Below are 27,209 nucleotides of genomic sequence, written 5' to 3'. Positions count from 1 at the left end.
TGTGAAGAAACTAATTTATCTATGACTAATATATGCTGGTTGGAGTCCAAAGAAAACTTTGTTAATGATCAAATAGACATTTCTATAGAAGTCAAGGCACTCCAGACCGCATCTAAGGTAATAAAAGGGGGCTTGGTTAAAGTTACTCATGGAGCCAAACAATTGGTTGTGTTCAAGCTTCCTCCTCCCAGAAAAGAACTGCCAGCAACTGAGCTTTCCTCTAATTACACAGGCAATCCCTTCATCAAGGGGATATCTGACAAAGTTCCTTAAACTGGGATAGAACAGGCTTCTCTGTCCAACCCTCCTTCAAAGATAGTGTCAGTCGCAGTTACCATGACAGAACCCACAGGAGCCGGAGCCCAATCAATAGCAAGACTTACTGGGCTCTGTGCTGCTTCCATTAAGGGTCTACCGAAGGGAGGACACAGTGTGATAGGTGCAATCCGGGACTCAGCGATACCTCCTCAGCCCGCGGCGTCAGTGTTCACTCCCTGCCAGCTTTTGCAAGGGCCATCACCGGCGTAGTTGATGTCAGGGGAAAAGAAGCCCTCAATCCGTGGTTGAAGGAGGGCTGTCGAGGGAGAAACTTGAGAAGAGTCCCTCAACCTTGCCTTCCTCTTTGTATGAGGCATTAGGAAACAAAAGGATCACGGAAAGGGAGAGAACTCCGACCCAGCATCTCACATGGCAGCCATCTTGATCTCTCATCTGCAAATTTGATCACCTCACTCATCGTACCCCTTTCCAGATCATTTATAAATATATTAAAAAGCACAGATCCAAATACAGATCCCTGAGGCACTGTTTACCTTTTCCACTGTGAAAACAGACTATTTAATTCTACTCTCTGTTTCCTGGCTTTTAACCAGTTTGCAATCCACAAAAGGACATCGCCTCCTGTCCCATGACTTTATAGTTTTCTTAGAAGCCCCTTTGTCAAACGCCTTCTGAAAATCCAAATACTCGACATTTATCAATTCACCATTATCCATGTGTTTATTCAGCCCTTCAAAAAAATGCAGAAGATTTGCGAGGCAAGACTTGCTTGGATAAATCCATGCTGGTTATATTCCATTAAATCATGTCTGTGATTTTATTCTTTATAACATTTTCCATGATTTTTCCCAGCACTAAAGTAAGGCTCACCAGTGTATAGTTTCCTAGATCATCTCCGGAGCCCTTTCTACATATCAGTGTTACACTGGCCAACTTCTAGTCTTCAGGTACAATGGGTGATTTTAATGATAGGTTACTAATTACTTGTAATAGTTCTGAAATTTCATTTAGTTCTTTCAGATCCCTGGGGTGTATACCCTCTGGTCCAGGTGATTTACTACTCTTCAGTTTGTCCATCTGGCCTGCTACATCTTCTAGGTTCATTGTGATTTGGTTCAGTTCATCAAAATAGTCACCCTTGAAAACTGTCTCCGGAAAGGTATCTTCCCAACATCCTCATCCATATACATGAAGCAAAGAATTATTTTAGTCTTTCTACGATGACCTTATCTTCCTTAAGAACCCCTTTAATCCCTCAATTATCTAACAGTCCAACTGACTCCAACGCAGGCTTCCTGCTTCGGATATATTTTAAAAAGTTTTTATTATGCATTTTTGTCTCTATGGCCAACTTCTTTTCAAATTCTCTTTTAGCCTATCTTATCAATGTTTTGCATTTAGCTTGCCAATGCTTATGCTTGTTATTTTCTTCAGATGGATGCTTCTTCCAATTTTTGAAGGAAGGTCTTTTGGCTAAAATAGCCTTTTTCACTTCACCTTTTAACCATGCCGTGGTGTGTGAAGCTCTGGCACTACATATAGAATACACATGGCTAAGACCACCACAACGGCATGGATCCTAGAAAAAACCTGACAAAATTCAAGTCCAAACCAAATAAAAAAAAACAATTGAGAGCTAACTGTAGTAAGAAGGAACGCAAGGGCAAACAGTACAGCCCAATGAGAGTCTAGCTACTAGCTCTAACATTCAATTGGGAAATTAAGAATTCTAGCATCTGTTCAGAAAAATCATGGCCCATCCGCTTCTCCCAGACCTACAAGACATGCGGTAAGCAGGTGGCTAGATTTAGGAAGAAGAGTCTATATGGTGCAATGGAAAGAGGAATTCTTAATGTGGATGACCATTTCATGCAAGGCCTGTGAGCATTATTCCTTGAAAGCTTACTTGTGCTGAGACTTGCAGGTACCCAGCAAATGCATTCAATGTATCTAGATCAGTAAAAGACATTGAGAGTTCCCCCAGGCCAGCACTAAAAGAATCATTGCTGAACACAGTTGTATAAGCAGAGAATTAAGTCAGTCTACAAGTTAGGACCATCGCCAGCCAATCAAATGCATGAAGATGTATCATTCACTTTCACCCAATATGCTAAGCAAAGAGGGATCAAAAACATAACATGCATATGAAATGTCCCTGCTTATAACAACTGTGATGAGGAAGTCCTGAACACAGACCTAGGCGTTTCAGCCTCCAGGTGAATGTGGATCCATTGGGGAGAGCCAACAACCCCCAGGGCAAGTAAACAAAGTATAGGAACTACAACTCCCATCAGAGAGCAGAAGTGGAACAGCCAACAGGGATCTGGAAGTGGGGCCTCTAAGTGCAGGGAGGGTGGAAGTTCCGATCTCACAAAGGCGACAAGCAATGTATATAAAGAGGGCCTGGAACAGGAAGAGGAGGAGGAGGAGGAAATGGAGTTTCTCCCACATGCGACATAGATGAGCTGGAGGATAGAAACTTTGATTTCGGACCTAGCAAGAAACCGATGGAGCTGGAGAAATTCAGTGAACTGTTTTGAGTACAAATGCTGTAGTGCAGAAACTGCTACTGGATTTCAGGAGAATATAAACTCTGGATTTTTGTTTGTGTTGAACCACTATTGCAGTTTCTTGTATGAAAGCATTAGAAATGCTCTAGGTTTGTGTAGACTGAACTACTACAACTTTGTTTAAAGGCACCAGAACTGTTTTGTTTTTTTTCTGGTGGTACTAAACCGATGCAAGTTTTTCTTTTTTTAGTTAAAACTGAAACTCTAGTAACCATCTGTATTGAACCAAAGGCAAAAAAAAAATCCAGGGCAAGAGGAATGATCTGTGCAGACCAGCGGATCTGGTTGGGACCTTCACATCACTCAGGGCATACAAATACTGCCCTGGCAATCTGGTGAGAGAGCCAAAGGTACTATGAGGGAGAAAACCTTGAGCACAAGGGGTTATGACTAATAACACAGAGGTGAAATAAAGCTTTGTGAAAGAAAATTATAAAAACAACATGAATGACTATGTTAACTGATCCAGGAGACAGATTTCTGTGCATGCAGCTAGTTACTGCTTATCAGACTTCCAACCTGTTTCATGCCATGCAAAGATATAATTAACTCTCCGGGAAAGTTTATTAGCTCAAGGAGTTGGTGATGTTGGCGTATAATCTTAACATCAGATAGATATATATGGAGAACTAGTTTTAATACGGAATCATTGTAATGGGGCGATGGTGGGTTCCTTTTTTCAGGGCTGCTATTGTTGCGCCGGAGGTGAACCCTTGGCCTGAGGTGAGGTTGATGCTACACACAGGGCAAGCCCTATGGATCCCCACTGTCAGTAGGCGGAGCTGGCTGAGAGATGGAGGCCGGCTGGAGCGTCGCCAATACCAGCGTCGTTCCCCGCAGGTTGAGCCCTAGGGTGCCGGGGCCAGCTGGTCTTAGTTGGGCGTCCATCCGAGGACTCCCAGGGTACGATGTCGGGATCAGCCAGAGGTCAGCAATGGTAGTTGGAAGAAGAAGACGAGTCCAGACGAGGCAGGGTTCCAAAGACCCGGACGCCAATGGAGTACAGGAGGCAAGACAAGTGGCGCCTGATTAGCAGAAGGCCGAAGCCTGAGAAGCCAAGTCCAGGGTAGAACCAATAGAGGCATTGTAGAGCAGGCTGTGGTCAGGACTGGCGGCAGACAAGGACAGGCGGTCAAACAAGCAAAGGTCAAAACCAGAAGTCAGTCCGAGAATGGTCAGGCGAAGCAGAGGTCAAGCCAGAAGTCAATCAGAAGCAAGGTCGGGCAAAGCAGGGGTCAAGCCAGAAGTCAATCAGAAGCATGGAGAACAAGGACCGGGTACAGGAGCAGGAACCAGGAACGTAGATAGGAACAGGAAACAGGAACGTAGGCAGGATCAGGTACAAGCAACGAGAACACGACAAGCGTGGAGACCTGTTAGCAAGGCAAGGAAGCACTGGCTGGGCCTGGCCCTATATACCGAGACCCGGTGATGTCATCATCCGGGGCCACAGGGTGGATTCCTGCCACGGCCCCTTTAAAACTCAGACAGGCGCGCACGCTTAAGGGGCAGCATGGTGCTGGACAACGGCGTCTCCCCGTGGACCATGCGGAGAGGCCTGCCGCGGAGCTGGAGAGTCCGCAGAGGAGCCGGGGATGACAGAGGAAGCCTCAGGTGCGCAGGCGGCTGCCCACAGCCACGAGGGAGGTCGAACCGGGAGAAGGAGCTGGCAGTTGGGGATAAGTGGGTCCGGACGGGGGCCTGACGCGGGTGGCACATGCAACAGCTATCCTGGGTTGGTTATTAATATGTTACATTATTTTATAATTTTGGTTTATTTTAATGTTTTTGTATAATCTCTTGTCGCTATAAGTGTACATCGCTTTGGGAATTTTATTATAAAATTGGAAAGTGATTAATAAATGTTATAAAATAAAATAAATAGATAAATATAAAGGGCAGGACATAAAAGATCAGGTATAAATTAACACTAAATCCAAAATTTAGCACAGGGCTTCCCAAACCTGTCCTGATAACCTCTCAGCCAGTCAAGATTTCAAGAGATCCACAATAAACATGGATAAAAGATACACTTGTACATTCTGGGTCTCCAAAATATTCACATTTATCTCATGCGCATTCACTGTGCAAACCCTGAAATCCTGGCTGGCTGTGGGGACACCAGGTCAGGTTTTGGAAATCCTGGTTTACTGAATGCAATTTTGATTATTTAAAGAAGAGCAAATGCATCCAGTTTTAGCTGGTTTCACAGTCACCGGCATCCTGAGGCACTTTTTGCACTTTCTGGGGCTAATATGCCAAGTCCTGCGAACCCAGGAATGCTTACAGAAAAGATAAGAAATCTTGGGCTTGTGACCCTGTAAATTCATATCTCTCAGCCAGTGGGATGCTGGGAGTTATGCTGTTTTATCCACAGAGGACGTCTGCTTGAACCACTGGTAACAACTTCAATAGGTCTGTAAAGCTGAAAGACCTACAATAACATACACCATTTGGGTTTTGTTTTGGGGGGTTTTTTAAGTAAAGAAATAAAAATTATTTTTCCACTTATTTTAAGTCGCTAATACTATACAGTGGAAAGTATAAAAACCCTTTCAAAACGGGGGCTTTAAGTCCTAAGGACTTCCCCTTCCCCTCCATGCTGATCGGCTCTAGAACGTAAAGAATGGTGGAGTTCCGTAGGAAATGTTGCCTCTGTCCCCCATGCGCTCAGCAAGGGGAAAGGCCGCAGCTGCTCGCAGTTAGGAGGGAATTTTCAAAGATCCCCCACGGTGGCAGAGTACGTGGGTAATCTTGCCGCATGTACCTGCGCTAATTTTAAAAGCTTCAGCAAAGTGCACGCGCTATAAGCACCGACCTACTTTGCACCTATTTGTGCATATGAACAGCCATGGGGGAGAGAAGGGAGGAGGGGGAAAACAGAATCTGTACTTTTGGAAATTCCACTTACCTGCAGAGCCGGCCGGAGAGAGCAGGAATTAGGCCCGTGCCAGCTAAGAAAAGTAGGCCCCTATGGAAGGTTCTGATGTGATACTTAATAAGAGAAATCATTTTCTAAATTTTCCAAATAACTTTTTATTTAAGAAGGCTTTATGAGCTTTTTTTGTTATCAAATTCTTCAATTACAATTGAAATTTTTATTTATACATGTTAGAAATAGATATACTTAGCTTTATTTTTAATTCTGCCCAACAAAAGTAGACCCCCTTGAACATTGTAGGCCCTAGCCAAATGGCCCTGCTGGCACCCCCTCTTCTCCTGGAGTGCGTACCTGTACCGCTTTCCTGCCCCCACTGTAAATACACCGCTGTAAGACCGTGTGCACTTTTAAGCTGGAAAAAGGAAGGCAGATTCCAGACAGACCCGTTTACAAGGATAAAAGCTCTGACAGCTGCTCTCCACATGATCAGCAGATGGCAAGAGAGAGGAGCAAGGAAAAGGGTGAGCAGGGAGTGAAGGGAACCCTTTCCTCTGAGCCCCCTATCAAGATCACTAGCTCAGGGAGATGGATGCTCTCGACAGCTACCCTGTCGCACTAGAAAACAATTTTATTAAGATAAAGGCTGCCAAGGAGATACAATAGTACATTTTTTTTGGAAGGAAGGAAAAGGCACAGCAGGTTTGGACAGATCTACACCATTCTTACCCAGGTAGAGTTGTATGAATTTAGGATGCAGTGCAGCGGTGATGATGCTATCCGGCAACTCTCTCAGAAACAGTTTGAGGAGGCTGGCTGCCGAGTTCACATCCCCATCCCTGGCCAGCTCCACTTCTTCCCCACTCTCATACTTCAGGCGTAGTTGATCCACTACTTTCATGCTGCCACTCACCCTGAAGAGACCCTCCTGCCTCAGCCCTGAAAAATGCACATGAAAGAGGAAAGATCAAGTTAATTATAAAAACAGCCAAAAAAAACAAAACAAAAAACCTTCAAAACTCACGTTTTTGCTCAAAATGGATTTGTGTCAATGTTATCTGTACTACTCATACTTAATCATTAGATGGTCTTGTGAAATTTGAATCACAAGTAATGTATAAGTAGAAAGTAAATACTTTTAAGAAGACCCTTGTTCATTCTTCAGGGTCAGTGGAAGAACCATAATTTTGAACTGACAGACAGGAGACATAACCTCGTAATCTATCTATTCACACACACATTCTATTCCCCTAGCTGTTCTCAAATTTAAATTAAAAAATCCCATGCTGTGTCTTTACTTATTTGATTTATATTCTGCTTTTTGGGCACTTCAAAGTGGAATACATTCAGGTACTGAAGGTATTTCCCAGAGGGCTCACAATCTAATAGGGAGATTTACTAAGCCACGATATGGCAATATCTCATGTTAAACGCTGTATATTACGGACATATCACACAATATCTTCAATGTATTTCTCCCCCTATGGAAATAAGCCGCTTTGCATGCATTTGCATGCATAAAATTACCTAGCACATGCAAAGCAGCATATGCATAGACAATTTGATGTAAATAAAATAACACAGCAGACTTACAAAAAAGTTGGCCCCATTATTTTAACGCATGTGAAGAAGGTGCATTATTTTCCTGGGGGGAGCATCGGGATGCTAGCACAGGTCCCTGATGGTAATATGGGAAAATTTAAAGGGCAAAGTGGCCTGAAATACCTCCCCCTGGGGGTCAACGTCAATACCTGCATGATCTCCCCCCTTCCACCTGTACAGGTAGCGATGACCCTCACAAGTATAAAAAAGAACTTTGTAAATGCAGGCGATGACACCCACTCCTCTTCCCTAACTCCTCCCCAAAGTATCCAATGAACACACCTGTCTGAGACAAATGCCCCCCCTTCAAAGCCCTCCACTGATCAACTCAACTTGGCCCCGCTCCCCCAGGTCCAAATGCAAACATATCCCTGGGGTCTAGAGGCACCCCCAAGCTCCTCCCCCACCCAACCTGAAAAGTAGCCCTGGTAGTCTTGGAAGGGTAGTGGCCAGACTGGTTTGGTCCCCAGATTTTGCACTTATCACATGATAGGGGCAAGGTCAGATCGGTGCTATTTTGAAAAATGGCATTGACTGGGCCCGGAGCAAGGGGATGCTATGGGCCCCCACTGAACACCAATATTAGAGATATGGTGGTTCAGGGGTAGGGGAGGGGTCTGATCACACCCCAGTCCACCAAATTGAGGTGGGGAGGGACTTGAGGGGCCACTAGACTCCAAGGGATGTTTGCATTTGGACTGGGGAAGAGGCCAAGTTGACTTTTTTCAGGGGGGATTTTCAAGGGAGCCATTTGTCTCAGGCGGGATGTGTACTGTAAACCTTAGGGAGAGGTTAGGGAAGAGGGCAGAGTGTCACATACTTACAAAAATCTTTTTTTTTTTTTTAAACTTGTGAGGGTTGCCACCACCTCTACAGTGGTGGTGAACGAGGGCAAGTGGGGGTCTACATTGCCCCCCCCCCCAAGGTCTTTTTTTGCAGATCTGAAGGGAGAAAAGATTTTTGGACTTTGGCTCCTTTAAGTGTTGGCGGACCCAGCTGGCGACCATTGCACACTTTGGGGTAGTTTCATGGTGCAATTTTTGAATGTGCTGCGTGAATGCTGCAACATTTTGTCAAGAAGGGGCAACTTATCGCAGTATGGCCCCTCCATGTTAATTTGCACCTCCCGCAATAAAATACTGCGGCTTAGTAAATCTCTCTACAAGTCTGTACCTGAGGCAATGGAGGGGAAAGTTAGCCTGTTCTTCTAACCACAAGGCTATTCCTAAACCTTGCTGTATTATTAAAGGGTATTCTGTTAAAGCATCTGCCAGCACAGAGCCTGCCCTCACAATTAAATGAGCTTCCTTTCCAAGCAACATGGACAGTTGGTCCTTATACCTGGATGAGCTACTGCAAGACAATTTAGAAATACAAAGAAACAAAGTGACTTAACCCAAGTTAACACACTTCAGTGCTGGGATTTATTTTTCTGGTACCAGTATGGTCCAATCTACTTATTCAGGGTCAGAACACCCATTGTCAATGGCTGAATGGTCAACTCTCAAGACCCTCTCCAGGGTATCCCTGTGGTGGTCTCTCATGCTGTGCCCTTATGGGGAGAGTCTTTATTTTCTATGCCACTCTCTTCTATTCCCCAATAATGGTAATGGTCATCTTTATTTTGCTATATTGATTTTCAATAAATTTTAAAATAGTTTACAGAAAAAAATGAATAGAAAATAATTATATGATGATAGAATAAAACAAATCAAAACAATAAAAACACAATAAAAGTTACACCATAAAAATAATTACAACATATCAGAATAAGAATATTAACAATAATTATTATATGACAAAACAGCAACACAGAACATATAAAAATAATAAAACTAGTAGTCAGCCAGGGAAAATGAAATAATCTTCAATCAAAGACCTGCAAAAACATCCAGGCCTTTAATAATTTCCTGAATTTTAAAAAGTTATTTTCTGTACTTATGGCCAGAGGTAGAAAATTCCAGATTAACAGTGCTTGATATTGACAAATTTGTTCTCTAGACTCCTCATACCTAATTTCTCAAAAGGGATCCACAACAGTTGTTTTTGAGGGAGATCTCAAAATTCTTGTAGGTCTATATGGAAGCAAAAGATTTGCCAAATAGTTGGATTTATGAGACTAAGAATTTTAAAAACAATCCTACAGCAAACTGGGAACCGATGCAATTCATACAAAGGAGACACACATGTTCATATTTGGAGACACCAAATATAATTCTAGCTGCAGTATTCTCAAGCAACTGTATACGGCTTAAATTAACCTCTGTCATTCCAACATAAAGCATATTACAGTAGTCAATTTTTGATAATATTAGAGCACTAGATAGCATTTTTAGATCATCCCTACTTAATAAAGCAACTAGTTTCCGAATCATACAGAAATTATAAGAGAAAGATCTAGACAGCAAGGCTACTTACTTAGAACTAGACAGTGCACTGTCTAAGTTCATCCCCAATATTTTAATCAAATCAACCAGAGGAATGACTACATTTTGCAAGCAGGGAGCTAATTTTATACTGGATTTAAACTTTCTAAAGCAGATGGATTTTGATATCCAACCAGCATGAGGACTCTGATAGTTCTTGGACTTGTGTTCTTTGTGGCAGTATACTCTTCCTTGTCTGAACATACCTTCTCTGAGCCCATAACCTACAGGATTTTCACTTTTGTGTCTTAGGAGGTAAGTCTTTGTGTACCTGAAGAAACCATCAATGAAAGTCAGGAAGTACCTGTTTCACATAGCACATGCATTATCCGTGTCTCTGTGCACAGGGATATCTTTAAATTTGTCGTAATCTGTTTCAGCATGGCAATTTATTTCATTGGGTATCTGTGCCTCAGTCCCTATGCCATGGTGAATGCAGTCTGATGTTGGGCTCGAGCAGCTGCTTTGGCTTCTTCATCTGTGCAGGTGATTCTGTTACAAGTTGTCACCCACAACCCCTTGTGCCACTATACCTGTTTTCTTCTTAACTGTCCACATATCCTTGCAAAGAAGATGGTGTCAGGCATTTCAATAACAGTAAGCTTCCCTTCAGGTCCAGCATATTTTTCTTGAGAATTCTGTGTCTGCATCCAGCAACGGCGGCACACATAAACCACCCTTCTCCTTTCCCTATCAAAGAAATGCTTTCCCCATTGGTTAGGCAAACTTTATCATTCATACTATAGTCAATGTCTGTGAAAAAAACTTTATTACTTGTCATGTAGCTTGTTGCTCCTGAATCAATACACCAGTCTGTCAGGTTGCTTCTCTCAGCAAATTTAAAATTGCAGTTCCATGTCACCTTTCTTTCAGCTTCAAAATTGCTTTTCATTGTCTTAATGACATCCATTGTCTCAGTGATTCTCTGGCTCTCTATTTTCAAATGACCCACCTTTCTGCAGTAGAAGCATATCTTGGGTTGTGATCCCCCCCCCATCAGCTATATTCCCTTCTGTTTAAATATCTCTGCCTTTTCTGGGCTGGGCCTGCCCACAAGCTATACCCAATGTTGGGTAAGGAAGTTTTGCTCTTCTGTCTACCAGGCCTCCTCCTGCAGCAAGGGAAATCTGATAATCCTTTGTCTCTTTTTCTCCCTCCCTAAGCATCATTACTTTGTTTCCTTTAGTCCATGATTTCTGCAGACAAATTCATTTAGAAGTCTCCCTTTCACATAGTCCAATGTTAATTTACATTCTGTTCTAGTTTCTAGAGCATTTATCAGGGCATCATATATATCAGGGGCGCTGTACATTAATACTGCTGACATATGGTTATTTTTCATGTCTTTGCTTACGCATCTCAGTCTCTCTGTGATCTCTAACACAGCACTATGTTCCAACATTTCTAGAGACAATTTCAGCCTTAAACTATATAATTTGCAAAGCTGAAACAGTTTGCTGTTTAAATTACATCTCCTTATATTTCTTCAGTGATTCTCATGTCTTTTGTGGTGCACTGCCCTCAGATGTGTATTGATTGATTATCCTCCACAAGAGGAATTATAATCTTTGCCTCTATATTTCTGTTTCCAATGCGATACATTTTCACTAGGTTTGTTCTAGCATATTACATCCCATAATTTATCCTATTCCACAATAAATCCATTTTAAACTTCCATATCTGATAATTGCTTGCATTTAGGTTGGGCATCAAAATGGCAGATGAAATTTAATGTGGATAAGTGCAAGGTGATGCATATAGAGAAAAATAACCCATGCTATAGTTACACAATGTTAGGTTCCATATTAGGTGCTACCACCCAAGAAAGAGATCTAGGCATCATAGTGGATAACACATTGAAATCGTCAGTTCAGTGTGCTGCGGCAGTCAAAAAAGCAAACAGAATGTTGGGAATTATTAGAAAGGGAATGGTGAATAAAACGGAAAATGTCATAATGCCTCTGTATCGCTCCATGGTGAGACCCCACCTTGAATACTGTGTACAATTCTGATCGCCGCATCTCAAAAAAGATATAATTACGATGGAGAAGGTACAGAGAAGGGCGACCAAAATGATAAGGGGAATGGAACAGCCCCTACGAGGAAAGACTAAAGAGGTTAGGACTTTTCAGCTTGGAGAAGAGACGTCTGAGGGGGGATATGATAGAGGTGTTTAAAAGCATGAGAGGTCTAGAACGGGTAGATGTGAATCAGTTATTTAGTCTTTCAGATAATAGAAAGACTAGAGGGCACTCCATGAAGTTAGCTTGTGGCACATTTAAAACTAATCGGAGAAAATTCTTCACTCAACGCACAATTAAACTCTGGAATTTGTTGCCAGAGGACGTGGTTAGTGCAGTTAGTGTAGCTGTGTTTAAAAAAGGATTGGATAAGTTCTTGGAGAAGTCCATTACCTGCTATTAATTAAGTTGACTTAGAAAATAGCCACTGCTATTACTGGCATCAGTAGCATGGCATAGACTTAGTTTTTGGATACTTGCCAGGTTCTTATGGCCTGGATTGCCCACTGTTGGAAACAGGATGCTGGGCTTGATGGACCCTTGGTCTGACCCAATATGGCATGTTCTTATGTTCTTATACAGTTGTTCTGAATTCTATGCTTGAAGCAGTGGGGTGCCTACTTCTCTGCAGCTTGATTCTTTCACTGTTTTCCTGGATCAGCACTATTTATTTATTTATTTAAAGTTTTTATATACCGACATTAGTATGCAAACATCATGCCGGTTTACATTGCAACTGAAAGATCGAAAGTACAATGAACAGGGGAGGGGGCAAAGATGAAGTTAAATACATAGATAAGGTAGAAGAGAAGGTGCAAACAGTGATCAGAGAACGCTAAAACGAAGGAACAAAAATGCAATGGGGTAACTTAAATACAAGGGTCTAAGGGAGAAATTATGTACATGGGTTCAAGAGAGACTATGGGATGAATTCTGATGGTACAGATGGAGGAGTTCGAAGGTGCGTTGGAGCAAGTACTGGAGGGGGGAGGGGGAGAGGATAGTGGCTGTAGACTATTCTGGGTAAGCTTGTCGGAAGAGCCAAGTCTTTAGTTTCTTTCGGAATTTAGAGAAGCATGGCTCAAGTCTGAGAACAGGAGGGAGGGAGTTCCATTGTTTGGGGCCTGCGATGGATATTGCGCGAGCCCTTGTGGTGGAAAGGTGGGCTCTTTTAAGAGGAGGTACTGTTAGTGTAGCTTTGTTGACAGACCTGGTGGGTCGATCCGAGTGTGAGAGGCAAAAGGGTTCTTCAAGCCAGTTGGAGTTGTAGGAGTAGATGGATTTGTGAATTATGGATAGGGTTTTAAAGAGGATACGGGATGTTATGGGGAGCCAGTGGAGGTCTTTGAGTATGGGAGTAATGTGGTCGGATTTCCGTGTATTTGTGATGACCCTTGCAACAGCGTTTTGAAACATTTGTAAGGGTTTGATAGTGGAGGCAGGAAGACCAAGGAAGAGGGCGTTACAGTAATCAAGTTTAGAGGATAGAGTTGCTTGGATGACAGTCCGAAAGTCATGAAGGTGGAGGAGGGGTCTTTTTTAGGACATTAAGCTTGAAAAAGCCCTCTTTGAGGATGGAACTGATGTATTTTTTAAGATTAAGTTGTTGGTCTAGTATTACCCCAAGGTCTCTTACATTGTGTTGGGAAGAGACGGTGTTGAAGGCTGGGTCATTGCGGATCAGGGGTTTGTGGGGTTGTTGTTGGGATAAAAGGAGCAATTCTGTTTTGGAAGTGTTTAAAGCAAGGTGGATGCATGTGAGGAAGTCATTTATGGAGGCGAGACACGTGTTCCAGTGTGCCAGGGAATCAGTTAGGGAATTATGAACGGGGATGAGGATTTGAACATCATCCGCATAGAGGTAGAATTTGAGGCCAAGGTCTGTTAGAAGATGACAGAGGGGGGTGAGGTAAATGTTAAATAAAGTGGAGGAGAGGGAGGAGCTTTGTGGGACGCCTTGGGAAAGGGTGTAGCGTGTGGATTCGGCATTTCCTATTTTGACAGCGAACTTCGTTGGATAGGTAAGATTTAAACCATAGCAGGGCTAGGCCTGAAATGCCTATTTCAGCCAGTCGGGTGAGGAGATGATTGTGGTTGATAGTGTCAAAAGCGGCTGAGATGTCAAAAAGGGCAAGTAAGTAGCAGTTACCCTGGTCCATGCCTCTGAGTATGTGATCAGAGAGGGAGAGTAGGAGAGTTTCGGTGTTGAGGTATTTACGGAAGCAAAATTGGGCAGGGTGCAGTATTTTATTGTTTTCAAGGTATTCTGTGAGTTGGCGATTCACTATCTTTTCCATAATCTTTGAGATAAAGGGCAGGTTAAAAATAGGGCGGAAATTGGATGGGTCTTTGGGGTCTAGCGAGGGCTTTTTAAGAAGGGATTTGACAATGGCTTGTTTAAGGACATCTGGGACAGAGCCTGAAGAGAGGGAGGAGTTAATAATGTTGGCAATAGGTTTAGCAATGGAGTTTGGGATGGAAAGGAGGGTCTTACTGGGTATGGTATCTGAGGGGTGACAGGCGGGTCTGAGTTTTCTGAGAACTGATTCAACGCCCTTGTCTGAGGTCAGTTCAAGCGTTTCGAAGGTGGTAGTAGCAGGAGTGAGTTGAGGGGGGGAGGGGGGAAGGGGGGAGATGGGTGTCGGAATCTGAGAAGGATGTTGGTGATTTTCTGGTGGAAGTATTGGGCGATTTCTTCGCTTCTGGAGGATGCTTCATTGTCTGGGATAGGGGAGAGGGAGGACTTGGTGAGTTCGGCTACATATGTGAAGAGAGCCTTCGGGTTATACGTATATTTGTGGATTTTAGAGGCATAGAAGTCTCGTTTGGCATTAAGTGTGGTTATTCTGTAATGATGAAGAGCAGATTTATAGCTGGAGGCGAGCTGGGGCGAGGGGGCTTTGCGCCAGGTTCTCTCTCGCTGTCTGAGTTTCTTTTTTAAGACTCTTAGCTCCGCTGTGTACCAGGGTTGGTGGTTTTTTGTAGATTGAGGTAGTTCTCGTCTGGAGAGAGGGCATAATTTATTGGCAATTTCAAGAGTGATGTTACTCCAGGATGAAAGGGCAGCTTCAGGAGTGGAGCAGTCAAGGTCTGGTAGAATGTTGGAAAGAGCAGTGGAAAGCTCTTCACTGGAGCAGGGTTTTCTGAATGTGATAGTGGTGTTGTGTACTGGGTTAGGGGTACTTGGGGCAGTGAAGGAGAGGGATGCTTCGATGAGGAAGTGGTCTGACCAGGGTACCGGAGAGCAGGTGGGGGGGGGGGGGGGTGGGAAGGTAGAAAACAGTGGTTGATAAAGATGAGGTCAAGGGAGTGCCCAGCTTGATGAGTCGGGGAAGTGACGATTTGTCTGAGACCTATTGCTTGGAGAGCGGAGAGGAAAGTGTCACAAGAGGAGGTGAGAGTGGTGGCGTTAACATGGAGGTTGAAATCCCCTAGTATGATGGATGGAATTTCAATGTTGATACTGGCAGAGAGGAATTCAATTACAGGGGATGGATCCCGTTCAATGGAGCCAGGTGGGGCGTAAATAAGGCAGATCTGTAGTGTGGGGGATTTGAAAAGGCCAATTTCCAGTGTGGGGGGGGGGGGGGAGGAGGTAGTGTTTGCGAGTTTGAGGATGAGGTGTTTTTTGAAGGCTAGAAGGATGCCACCTCCTCTTTTTTTGGGTCTGGGGATGGATAGAATTTCGTATGAGAGAGAAGGTAGTTGGTTAAGGAGGACCGTGTCTGTTTCTCTGAGCCAAGTTTCAGTGATGGCACAGATGTCAGGATTGCAGTTGGTGAGAAGGTCATAGAGGATAGGAGTTTTTTTGGAGAGGGATTGGGCGTTGAACAGAATGATCGAGAGAGTTGTGAGTCCTAGGAGTTGGGTAAAGGGGGTCATGAGGATGGGAAGGAGGGATTTGTGGTGGGGAGGAGGTAGATGGAGTTCAGGGCGGGGGTGTCTGTTATGAGGGAGGTGAATGCGGGGGATAAAGTGAGTGGTCATGGTGGATAGATAGGGAAGAGGAGGGGAGGGAATGATAGGAGAGGATCCAGAGATGGTGGAGCAGGGTAGTTTCAGTGGAGGTAGGGTCAGCGGTTTCAATGTATAGAGCTGGGAGCTGTAGAGCAGAGCTGACGTCAGTACTTAAAGTTAGGCGAAGGAGCGTAAGGCTAAGATGCAGTGGGGGTGGGGGGGGGAGTCCTATGGGTGGAAGAAGTTAGGGGGGTGAGCACGGTGACGTTGTCATGTGGTGAGGAAACTTATAGGGACCAACAAGACTATATGTGGAGGTGGACTTTGATCTTTAATGGGACGCACAAAGGGGCGCACAAAGGGGCAGGCCCCTTTGTCGCGCTCCTTCGGCGTGCCTTTTTAAAGATCCCTCCGGTCCCTGTTGATGAAGCGATTCTGGGGGCGGAGCAGGGCTGCGATGCTCGGGGCAGCAGATAGGCGCAGGATTCGGCCGCGTGGCTCGGGGAGGGCTCCTTCGACCCCGGTGGGTCAGCGCCGAACGCGCAGGAGCAGGGAGCAAGGTCCGGTGGTGAGCGGGCGGCGAAGAGAAGATACCTCAGGTCGGCGCGCCTGAGGTACCTGAGAACCTCTTCTCTGGGTCTGCAGCCTTCTCTAGGCCTATAAACTGTTGATTTTTTTCTAGATGGTAGCAGAGCATGGCTGTGATCCACCAACCATGTAAGTGTGAACATAATGGTGATTTTTTTTCTGGTACTGGTCTGGCCCAATCTACTTGTTCAAACAGGAGAAACACTTACTGTGAAGCAGAAATGACTCAGCACTCTTCAGTGGCAGCATGCAAGTTTACTTGGGAAACTTGGATAGAAAAACAAATATTATGTACACAATTACATGGTTCTGTACAGGCAATTGTGTTGGTATGACCAAACAATAAGCAGGGAGGAAGGTGGAGACTTGGACTCACCAGTACAGATTACATCCTATTTAGGTAACTCTTACAGTCCCATCCTTTCCCATGCAAGGTCAGGTAATACAGTTGGGGAATGTTAACCTGTTGCTGTCTGATTTGGAGGCTGATCTTTTGCTGTTGGTCCTCCCAAAAGATTAACACTCACAACTTCTTGTCTAAATACTACATGCTTCCATGTATGTCTGCCCTTACATTCAATCCTGAATGATACCTGGGGCAGAAACTTAACACAGTCCTTCCACTTTCTGCTTACCTGCATATCTCCTGCACACAAACGGTTCAGTAGTCAGAACTGGAAAATATTTACATGCCCAGTAGCCTGGGCATTAAAAGTTGGCACCTGTCATCTGCAAATGAAGCCAGGGTGGGGGAACTGCTGAACTGGAAAAAAAACATTGGTGCCCCACCCTAGAGAAGCTAGGGTGGGGCGTGAAGAAGCAGCAGAGGTCCCATATGGAAAAGGCATCAGCAGCAAGGGGGCTGGGAGGAGCAGCCGTAGCCTACGAACCAGAAAAGATCAGCAATTGCTAAGAATGCAAAAAGCATCAGCAGTCAAGGTGGGCAGGAACAGCAGCGCCAGCGCACTCAAAGAACAGGTGACAGGCCTTTTCTCTCCTGTTATGCAACTGCTCTGTACTTGCTGAGGCCATTCATGCCATGTCTTCATGCTGGTTGGTCAGCCTCCTGATTACCATGTTCAGGAAGCAGCAGAGGTGGCTTCCAGTAGACTGCTCACTGGTTCCATAATGTCTTTGGTGTGGATCAGCTTGTAGATGGGTCTGTGCATACTAAATGGAACACCACCACCACCACTGGATACACCACTACCAATTCAGAATTAACAACTGTATACATATTTCCTTCTCTGCTCCTCTTGTCAATTTCATAATGCAATTAAGGATTTCCAGCAAGATGCTATTATAATTGTGGCTTCGATTAACCCCAAATCATTTTGGTTTCCGGAAGATGAATAGTGAGCAATATTTGGGTTTTTTTTTAAATATCAAATGTCATAAAATAAGATCTTCATAAAATAAAAAAATAAAATGAGGGGTATTGTGGCTGTATTTCTGGCCTGAAGTCATGCTGAAGGATCTGTGATGTCAAAGCCTCACTGAAAAATCAGCATGAGCACTGGATAGCCACTCACACTGACTGGCTGTCAGGACAACAGCAAGGGGGTAGAGCTGCAAACTTTTACTACCAGGCACTCTAGGCAGACCCTTTCTCTCCATCCTCCAGCTGACAAAACAGAAGGCACACATAACTACATGTGCATGGAAAGAATGAGTAATTCTGCTAGTGTGTGCATATACAAAAAAATATATAATTTAAACTATATATCACAAAAATCAGAGACACTACAAAAAAACAAAAACGTATGGTACTTGAATGCAAATACACCAGATAAGTGTGGCTAATTCTTATGTCTGGAGTGAAAACAGTTCATAATTTAATAACTAAAGTCATGTGCTTAATCAATTTCCATCATGTTACCACCTGGCATTGCACAGTAATCATTACCTGCATAAAAAACATCCCAATAAGCAATGTGTAAATGTATCTTCAATAGCGCAGGGGTACTGCAAAAAAAAATTTAACTTGAAACTTCAAAGAATATACATCTCCTATACAGTAATTATCATATTATATTGCCAAATAACTTGCTACAAAATTCAGCTCAGTATCACATATTATATTGCCCCAGCAACAGGCCTATGTTTCGCTGATGTTAAAAGCTTCTACTTTCAGTAACTGTTTTGAGATACAGGATCCGCATTTATTGTTGCAATATTCTTTATGTGGCAGGTTTGATTGTGAGACTCACCAAGTTATAGATGCCATCATATTTCCATGCCAGATGCTATATTTTGGTCAAACAAGGGACCAGTAAAAACACACATTATTCAGCATAACAGTCACATTTGTACCGTTAAGTTTGAGGTACCTAGAGTCATAAATTGGGTGGAAAAAAATCCATCTTTTAGATAAGTGATAGCGAACTCCAGTCCTCGAGTGCCACAAACAGACCAGGTTTTCAGGATATCCAGAATGAATATGCATGAGATAGATTTGCATACAATGGAGGCAGTGCATGCACATCTTTCTCAATCATATTCACTGTAGATATCCTGGAAACCTGGCCTGTTTGTGACACCCAGGGACTAGAGTTCGCCATCACTGCTTTAGACCAACTTTGTTTTTTTTGTAATTCAACAAACAGCATCTAACAGAAGAGGTAACCTCTCTCTACAACTTCATCATTATGAACAGTGCTTTATTTGCACCTGGGAGTCCCACATGGTTTAGTCCCACATGGTTTAAACCAATTAATAGAATGGGAAGCATTGTTTTGAATATTTTTTCATATGTTTATATCCCCAAGGCCAGTTCATGAACGGCGTTTTCCTGGATGGTAGTTATAGCAAGTATCACATTTCATTTGTTTGCATATTTCATTTTGCATTTTTCGTTTACAGTGTGTGGTATATATTTTTTGGCCTTTGACATAACCTCATTTTCTAGTAGAGGGGTTTTGTTTTATTGGCATAAGTAAACATTTTTTATTTCTCAAAGCAGTTTTGTCCCTTTAAATAAATACAGTGTCCCAAATTGGTTAGTACAATATTTTTGTCTGGAGCAGTTATGTCTTTTTAACAACAACAACATTCCAATTGGCCAATATCTTGTTGATGTTATGTTGAGGTCTAATATATTAGTTAAACAGGTGGCCATTTTGATTCCCAAAAAGCCAGTCAGATTTTAAGAGAGTACAAATCAGGTATGTACAGCATTTTTAAGAATGTTAATTCTTTTTTTTTTCTTGTAGGTTATGGCAGGTATTAAAGTCTTTATAACTCATACACATTAACCAGCTACTCCCACTGAAGGCACAGTTATGGATGTTTAAAAGATAAGTTCAGCACGTTTTGTTTTGTATAAATTCCCCCTTAAAAATCTTTTAATATCAGCAAAACAAAGGCCTGTTGTTGGAGCAGTATAATATGTGGATTACCCATAATAATTTATAGAGAACCATACTAGTATCATATTAAGTGCAAGGCAGCTAATTGTGTTTGGCAAATGCACAGTATTATAATCAGCTTTCAGACTTTTGCTTTGTGGGTTAAGATGTTTTTTTGCTTTTTTGCAATTAAAACTTGCATAGCAGCTGCTCATATACCATTTCAGAAAGCCCCAGACAGATGCAATTATATCTTCAACTCATGAATCCATAGCATCCCCATGTTCAAGAATCAACACTGTTGATATGAGACTGATCCTTTTAATACTTAGCTTTAGGATTTTGTTTTTGGAAATGTTGGGGTAAAGTCTCAGTAGATAGAATCATGGGGACCTCAACCTGACACCATCAGTGTTTCAGCAATCCCCCACTTTTGCCTTGAAGAAAGCTAATCATTTTCAGGATTGCCTAGTACATTCTGCATTTTACACACAGTGACATTAAACAAGATGTAAAAGCAGGACACTTCCTGTCAGAAGTATAATGTGTGCCAGCTATCGTTTGATGGTGATACCTTACTGTTTCCTATGCAGAAGCCATACGAGTTGAAGCAAAATGACTACATGTAAATCAAGAGGTGATTTATGTCACATGGGACCCATGTCCACTGTTATGCATTGGAAAAAACACTTTGTGCAAAAGTCACCCGGCATTCAAGAATAATTAAGTTGCATACGCAGACAACAACAAGAGGCTCCATTGGTAACACATTGGCTGACAGACCGCTCAATGTCCTAAAGATTTACGGTTTTCAGTTGTGTTTCAACTGGTCCCAAACAGAAAAGGTGGTGATTTTAATAAAAAGCTCATGAGCAAGAACAGCGTTTCATTTACAACTGGAATACTGTCATCCCTCATGGTCTTAACAAGAAAGTGGAGTAGTCCATACTCTATTAGAAGTCATTGTGTTGTCTGTTGTGTTCAAAGCACCAATTGAGTCTAGACAGATGGAAAGTTTAGGTGACGTCTGCAGAGAGTGGATTCTCATTGGATTACAGATTTCATTTAAACTGACATGTTGACATCAGATGCTTCTGATGTCCCATGGCAGCCATGTTGTAGACTGATGAAACTGTGGTTCATTGTTGATTTATGTTTTATAACGCTTCACCAGCTGGTAAGAAATGTTATTATACCCTTTGGTTGTTTCCATCAGAATCATCTCCAAAATTAATATGATTGTCCCCTGAAGCAGACAAGAACTGTGTCAGTACACTGACAGTGTACGGCTGAGGTCCCCATGATTGCATCTATTAAGACTTTAAATCAACTTGGATAGCCAAGAAAGAAAATCCTAAAGCTAAGTAATAAAAGGCTCAGACTCATTAACAGTGTTGATTCTTGAACAAGGGAATACTATAAATTCATGAGTTGGAGATATAATTGCACCTGTCTGGGACTTTCTGGAAAGGTTATTACAGCTCCTATGTGAGTTTTAATTGCACAAGAAAAAAAGAAAAAACACATCTTAACCCACAAAGCAAAAGTCTGGTAGATGATTATAATACTGTGTGTGCATTTGCCAAACACAATTGGCTACCTTACGCTTAGTGTAATATCAGTACGGTTCACTATAAATTATTATGGGTAACCCATTTTATAGTTGTAGAATATTAAATATTTGGATGGATTGGTTGGCTTTTGGCATTTGCAGAGAGCAGTATAATATGTGACATATTGAGCTGAATTTAGTAGCATGTTATTTGGTGCTATTTTAGGGCAATATAATGTGATATATATATTGAGTTGAATAGGAGATGCATATTCCTTTAAGTTTCAAGTAAAACTTTTTTGCAGTACCCCTGTGCTACTGAAGATATTTGATGGCTATATTTATTTCAAATCTAATTTAATCACATTCACACACTGCTTATTGTGATTTTTTTTAAATTCCAGTAATGATTAAAGTCTGCAATGCCAGGTGGTAACACAATGGCAATTGATTAAATTCACTGCTGTGGGTATTAAAATTATGAACTTTTTTTCATCCCAGACTAAAAAAATTATTCACACTAATTTGTGTAGTATTTGCATTCAAGTGCAAAAATTTTTTGTAGTATCTCTGGTTTGGGAGAAGGTGATCACAGTACTCCCATCGCATGACAATATCTCAAGATACACCACACACTGCCCTGTAGCACCTCTTAAATTTTTCAATTTCTACAGTAGGCAAGGAAAACATCTATTACAGAAAAGACCTTGTTACGTCCATCAGTTGCAGACGGCTGCGACCCCCCCAGGCTCACCTCTTTCTCTGCTGCATTGTCAATCTGGGAAGAATGGCGGCCTCTGCTAACCACTGCCGACCACCCTGGCGTTCCCGGGACGGCATGGGCACTCTCAACTGCCATCTTGTTTCCGGAATCACTTAGTCGCGCGTGGGCCACCTTTGTACACGTCATGGCAGGAACCTCGGGGGCGTCCCTTCCGGATGATGTCAACCCGCTACGGTACTTAAGCTGACTGGCCCTATGCTTCAACGAGTTAGCAAGGAGTTCTCTCGTTGCTGAATCCACACTATTCTTGGACTTCCGTTTCCAGTCCCTCACTTGGCATTCGAACACTTTGGGTACCCGCTCCTCGGGGGCCCTTCCGCGTTCCTGGCTATCCGCTCCTCGGAGGGCCTTCCTGCCTTGGACCGCTGTCTGTCCCGCTTCTCGGGATGCTCTCCTGGAACTTCCTCCTGTGAGTACTACTAACTTCTACGACATCTTCCCTACTGAAGATTCTCTGCGATGTACCCCGTGCCTCGGGCCACTACCGTGTCTCCCTCAGTAGGAGTCGCTCCAGTATACCTGAACTACAGGTTGGTGCCTCATCCACTACAGGATCCTCTTCGAGTTTCTGCACCTCAGATTTTCTCAACATCTTCACCTCTGAATTGACATCCCCAGCGTACCCCGCTCCGTGGGCCACTACCGGATCTACACGTCTGAGGTATTGCTAAGCATCTGGAGGGACTTCCTGGCATACCAAGCTCCGCGGGCCACTACCGGATCCTCTCATCAGAGGTATCACCCTGGGTATATCCCTCTGCTCAGAACTATATTTTTATTACATTTCCCGCTCCGCGGGCTCTGCTTCCTTCCTTCATAATAAAGTCTCCATCATTAGCTGTGTCCTACGTCACTGAGAACACGCCTACTGACGGTGAGGCCCACAGGTCGCCTCCCTGTGGGCAGAGACACCTCTCACCTCGGCCCAGGGTTCTCATCCTTACAAAAACATAACAGACCTATTTTGCAAGGCTCAGTCTTCTCCTGTTGAAACCAATTCATCATGAAAGAGTGATTAGAGCAGCAAGCTGCGAATCAGGGAAGCCAGGGCTCGAATCCCACTGATACTACTTTGACCTTGGGCAAGCCACTTCACCTCCCATTGCCTCAGGCACAAATGTAGGGCCTCATTCACTAAAGGTTTTTCCCCATTCTATGTCTATGGGGAAAAAAAGCTTAATAAATAAGGACCTTAGATTGTAAGTCATCTAGGAATAAGGAAATACTTACAGTACCTGAATGGAATCTGTCTTGAAATGTCACAAAAGGTGGAAGATGAATAAAAAGATATTATTATTATTATCTTGCAAACCCCAACAGTCAGAAATAACAGGAAAAAAACATTAAGCCTGGCAAGGTCCAATCTTTAGCACGTTTACATCTTAAAACTGCAGTGACACTTAATGGTGAAAAGGTGTCACAGCTCTGCGAACCTTCAGGTGGGGAAAAAAACCAAAACCAAAACAAGTTGTTTTGTTAATGCAAAGCTTAAATCCTAATGAAAGCCCCCAAATGGAAAGCAACAGCCAAAACAAATTTAAAATGTTGCTGGTTAGTTCCAAATGAACGCTTAAGACATCAGGATCTCCCAGCTGAAAGAAGAAGTAAGAAGCTGGGCCAAGCAAAAAAAATAAAGAATAAAGAAACCCAATTTGTTTTTCGAACTGCAGTGGCGATTCCTTCTGTGACTCTCCTGGATCTTGCGCAGATGCTGCTGCTGTGGGACGGCCGTCACCTGCACTCGGCTGCTCGGGCAGGTATTATTGGGTCCCTTGGAATTCCCCATTCTTGCGACAGCGTCAGGGAACGCTGCGGGAAAGACCTCAGACGGCTGGGCTTCTGCGGCAGGGAGGCGGCAGCCCTTTCCGTCACAATTCGGAAAGGTGAAGCCGGGCCACCGATCTTCTCACCTTCCGCCTGTACTAGCACCGTCCCTAAATGGCTTGGATAAGCAAAAGAAAGCTTGCTGTATTGATGTCATGAAATACCAAGTCAGCTATTCCTCAGAAAAAACGGTGCTAAATTGAATTGAGCGGGATCCTCATCGTTGATGCAACATCTGTCGAATCTGAAGCACAACCGCTCAGTTGAGTAGTGGCAGTGGGCAGCCGCCGTCATCTGACTCTAGCCGTGAAGGAGCAGCTAAACTCAACAGGGCAGAAAAGCACAAGCAGTACAGCTAAAAGTACAAGATCAGTAGGATCCAACTCGATGAATTACATCAAAGCAGAAAAGGCCATCTTTGAAGTGTGTGGAAGGCGGGGGCTGTACTTTGCAGTTAGTTAGTTTGTGATTTTCTGCTGTCAGATCCACCAGTCTGTAAGGGTATTCTTAGGTAGTGGGTATTTTCTGCACCAAATTGTACACGAGCTTGAAGGACAAGAACTGAGCCACTTAGCTTTCTTCATTCTTTTTTTTTTTCTCAATTGTTCAATTAAATTAGGTGTAGTGTTGTATTATTATTGCTATCTTCATGATTTGTGTAGCGTATACCTGGGACACATAGGAGACGTGATTTGTATAGCGCTGTACAGGGACATGCAAGAAACAGTTCCCTGCTCCTTAGAGCTTACAACAGGAAAAAAAAACCTTTCACCAGGAACAACAGGTATAAGAACAGAAGGCACCAATTCTGCCTTCTCCGGTATGCCACACAGCTCCAAGATGGGCGCCATTCCTGCCCTGGCAGACAGACAGTGCTCCTGCCCCCAAAGCATCCCCTGAGGAGCTGTTTACTGCCAACACCGCCCTCTCCCTCCTCTAGGCATTGCCTGCATAAAACGTTGCCCCCCCCCCCCCCCCACGGCAAACTCTACACACACACACACACACTGCATAGGCCGCCGTGCTTGCCACGCTTGGCTACCCCCACTAAACCGGAGAAAAGCTCACTGCGATGCCCACCGTGGCCAGCTGCCAAGAGACTGAAAGGCTATCGGTAAGGTCCCGCCACTCTCTCTTCCTCACTGCTTCGGAGCTCAAGCCTTCCTTGCCACTGCCCTTTATTTATTTTCAATGAATCCAAAGGCAGGGGGAGAAGCAGTGATCCTGGGAGGAATCCCAAACCAAGAGGGAGGAAGAAAAAGAAGGCTGGATACGGAGGGCCAGCCAGCCTCTCCCCTCAATGCCCCTTGAAAGCCTTCAGAATCCTCAGCTATGCTTAAATGGGGGAAGGGGATCAGCCCCTGTCGTTCTAGGAGCAGTCAATTTCCTTTTTTAGATTCCTCTTCGCCCGGGTTAGGCCTAGCTCCAGCTTTCAGCACGGGATGCTTGTCCTACCATCTGCTGGAGGCAGGCTGAGGTCTGCATGAGACCCTAGAGGGCATGACGTCAGCACACCTGTTGTTCTCTGTGTCCATCTGCTGGTAGGGGAGCATAAAGCCTTGTGTCTGGACTGGTGTGGCTGGATGAAGAGGAGGTAATGGTGTAAATATCCTCACAAGCAGCTGGACCACATCTTAATCTTTCCTTTCTTTCACATTGTCCCTCCCACAAACCTTGTTGCTTCTTCTTCCACAGCATCCTCTTCCACATCCAAAACCTGATTATCCCTCACCTTGACAACTAAATCCTTTACCTCTCAAACCTCATCATCTCCTATTTGGTCACTTTAAAAGCCATCCAGAATACAGTGATTATAATTTTTCTCAACCACTTATCTGCATTCCCCTCCCCCCCCATTACATCCTGTATTAAAATCAAGTTGGGTCTTCCTCTGCCTCTCATTCCATCTCAACATCCATTTCTTCTTTCACCCCTCCTGCATGCCACATTTGGCAAAGGCATCTCTCCTCTGTACCCCTCCAGCATCCACAGCAGACTCACAAGCCTCTTCCTTTCCTATCCCCCATATCTGGAACTCCATTCCTATTATCCTCCAGTCTACTCCTCCCTCTCTTACCCCTTTTTTTTTTTTTAATCTCCTGACAACATTTCTTCAGAGAAAACAACCCCTCTGTTTCCAGGAAAGCCGCCATCCCCATCCTTCCTGCAACTTCCTCGTTATCCGACTTTTCATAGGTCTTCCCTTCTTTCCATTTAGAGTGTAAGCAAGGAAGTCTCACAGAAGTATGATGGCAGATGAAGACCGTAAGCCCATCATGATATCCTGCTGAGTTGTATAGTCCTTTCTTCTCCCTCAGAGATCCTTTGTGCTTGTCCCATGTTTTCTTGAGTTCTGATTCTGTCCTTGTCTCCATCACCTCCATAAGGAGGCTGTTCCATACATTCACCACCCTTTCTGCAAAGAGATTACTCCCAAGTCTACCCCTTTTCACCCTTATCCTATAACCTCTTATTTTAAAGCTCCTTTCTGTTGAAAGAGGGTTGCCTCATGTGCTTGTAATCCTTAGAGGTATTTAAATGTCTTTATCATATCTCCCCTTTCCCTCCTTTCTTACGGGATCTTTTGAGGATGTGGTCTCCAGAACTGTACTTGGTAGTCCAAATGAGGCATCATCAGAGAATTATACAAAAGGCACCACCACCTCCCTTTTTCCTGCAGGCTGTTTCTCTCCCTGTGCACACAAGCATCCTTCTGGCTTTTGCCAGTGCCTTATCTACCTGTTTGACCATCTTAAGATCATCAGTTATGATCTCATCCCCTGTTTGCACAGAACTTCATCCTCTATAGCAGGGGGTCACCAAATTATGGCCCGAGGGCCGGATATTGCCTTGGGCAGAATTTCATCCAGTTCCTGGCAGCAATGGCAGAAGGAGCTTGATCTGACCTCCCGCTCCCCACCCCACCCCCAGCAGCAATTCACAAGGAGTTCGATCTGGCCTGAAGTGGTGGCAGCACAAGCGAATTTGCCGCTACCACCAGCAAAAATACTTGAAGTCAGAAGTGCAAGTGGCAGCACGTCGGAGCAGCATGGGCAGGGACATGTCAGTGCAGGAGCCACCGCTGACTGCCTGCATTATGCATTGCTGTCATTAGTGCTACTTGTGCATGTGGAGCCACTTGAGCCAAAGACAGGGAGCGAGAGAGAGCCTGCAGCACAGCCATAAGGAAGTTTTGCCCGCTGTGGGGGGGCAGAGCAGGCCATGAGGAAGATATTGGTGAAGAGAGAGAGCAGGAGTGGAGGGGAGAGGGGGCAGTGTGAGTGAACGGGTATTATACACACACACACACACCATCCCATCATCCATCCACCCTCCCCTACTTCTCTGGGGGAGGGTGGGGCAGGGTTGCCAACTCTGGAG

General features: G+C 43.9%; 1 protein-coding gene across 9 annotated transcripts in view; it reads right to left on the bottom strand.

Annotated features, from left to right (window-relative positions):
* FAM13A (family with sequence similarity 13 member A) overlaps positions 1-27,209 on the bottom strand; it is a 505,365-nt gene that overhangs the window by 437,818 nt on the left and 40,338 nt on the right. For all 9 annotated transcript variants that reach the window (XR_003856193.1, XM_029597821.1, XM_029597782.1 and 6 more), the window contains exon 3: positions 6,457-6,666. Coding sequence is in view for 8 of the 9 variants with exons in the window: in XM_029597821.1 (XP_029453681.1) it covers positions 6,457-6,666 (210 nt within the window). In the remaining variant the exon portion in view is untranslated. The remainder of the gene's footprint in view (positions 1-6,456; positions 6,667-27,209) is intronic.

This window comes from Rhinatrema bivittatum, chromosome 1 (genome assembly GCF_901001135.1).
Source record: "Rhinatrema bivittatum chromosome 1, aRhiBiv1.1, whole genome shotgun sequence".
Classification (NCBI taxonomy): domain Eukaryota; kingdom Metazoa; phylum Chordata; class Amphibia; order Gymnophiona; family Rhinatrematidae; genus Rhinatrema; species Rhinatrema bivittatum.
This window is presented reverse-complemented; position numbering and strand designations above follow the sequence as displayed.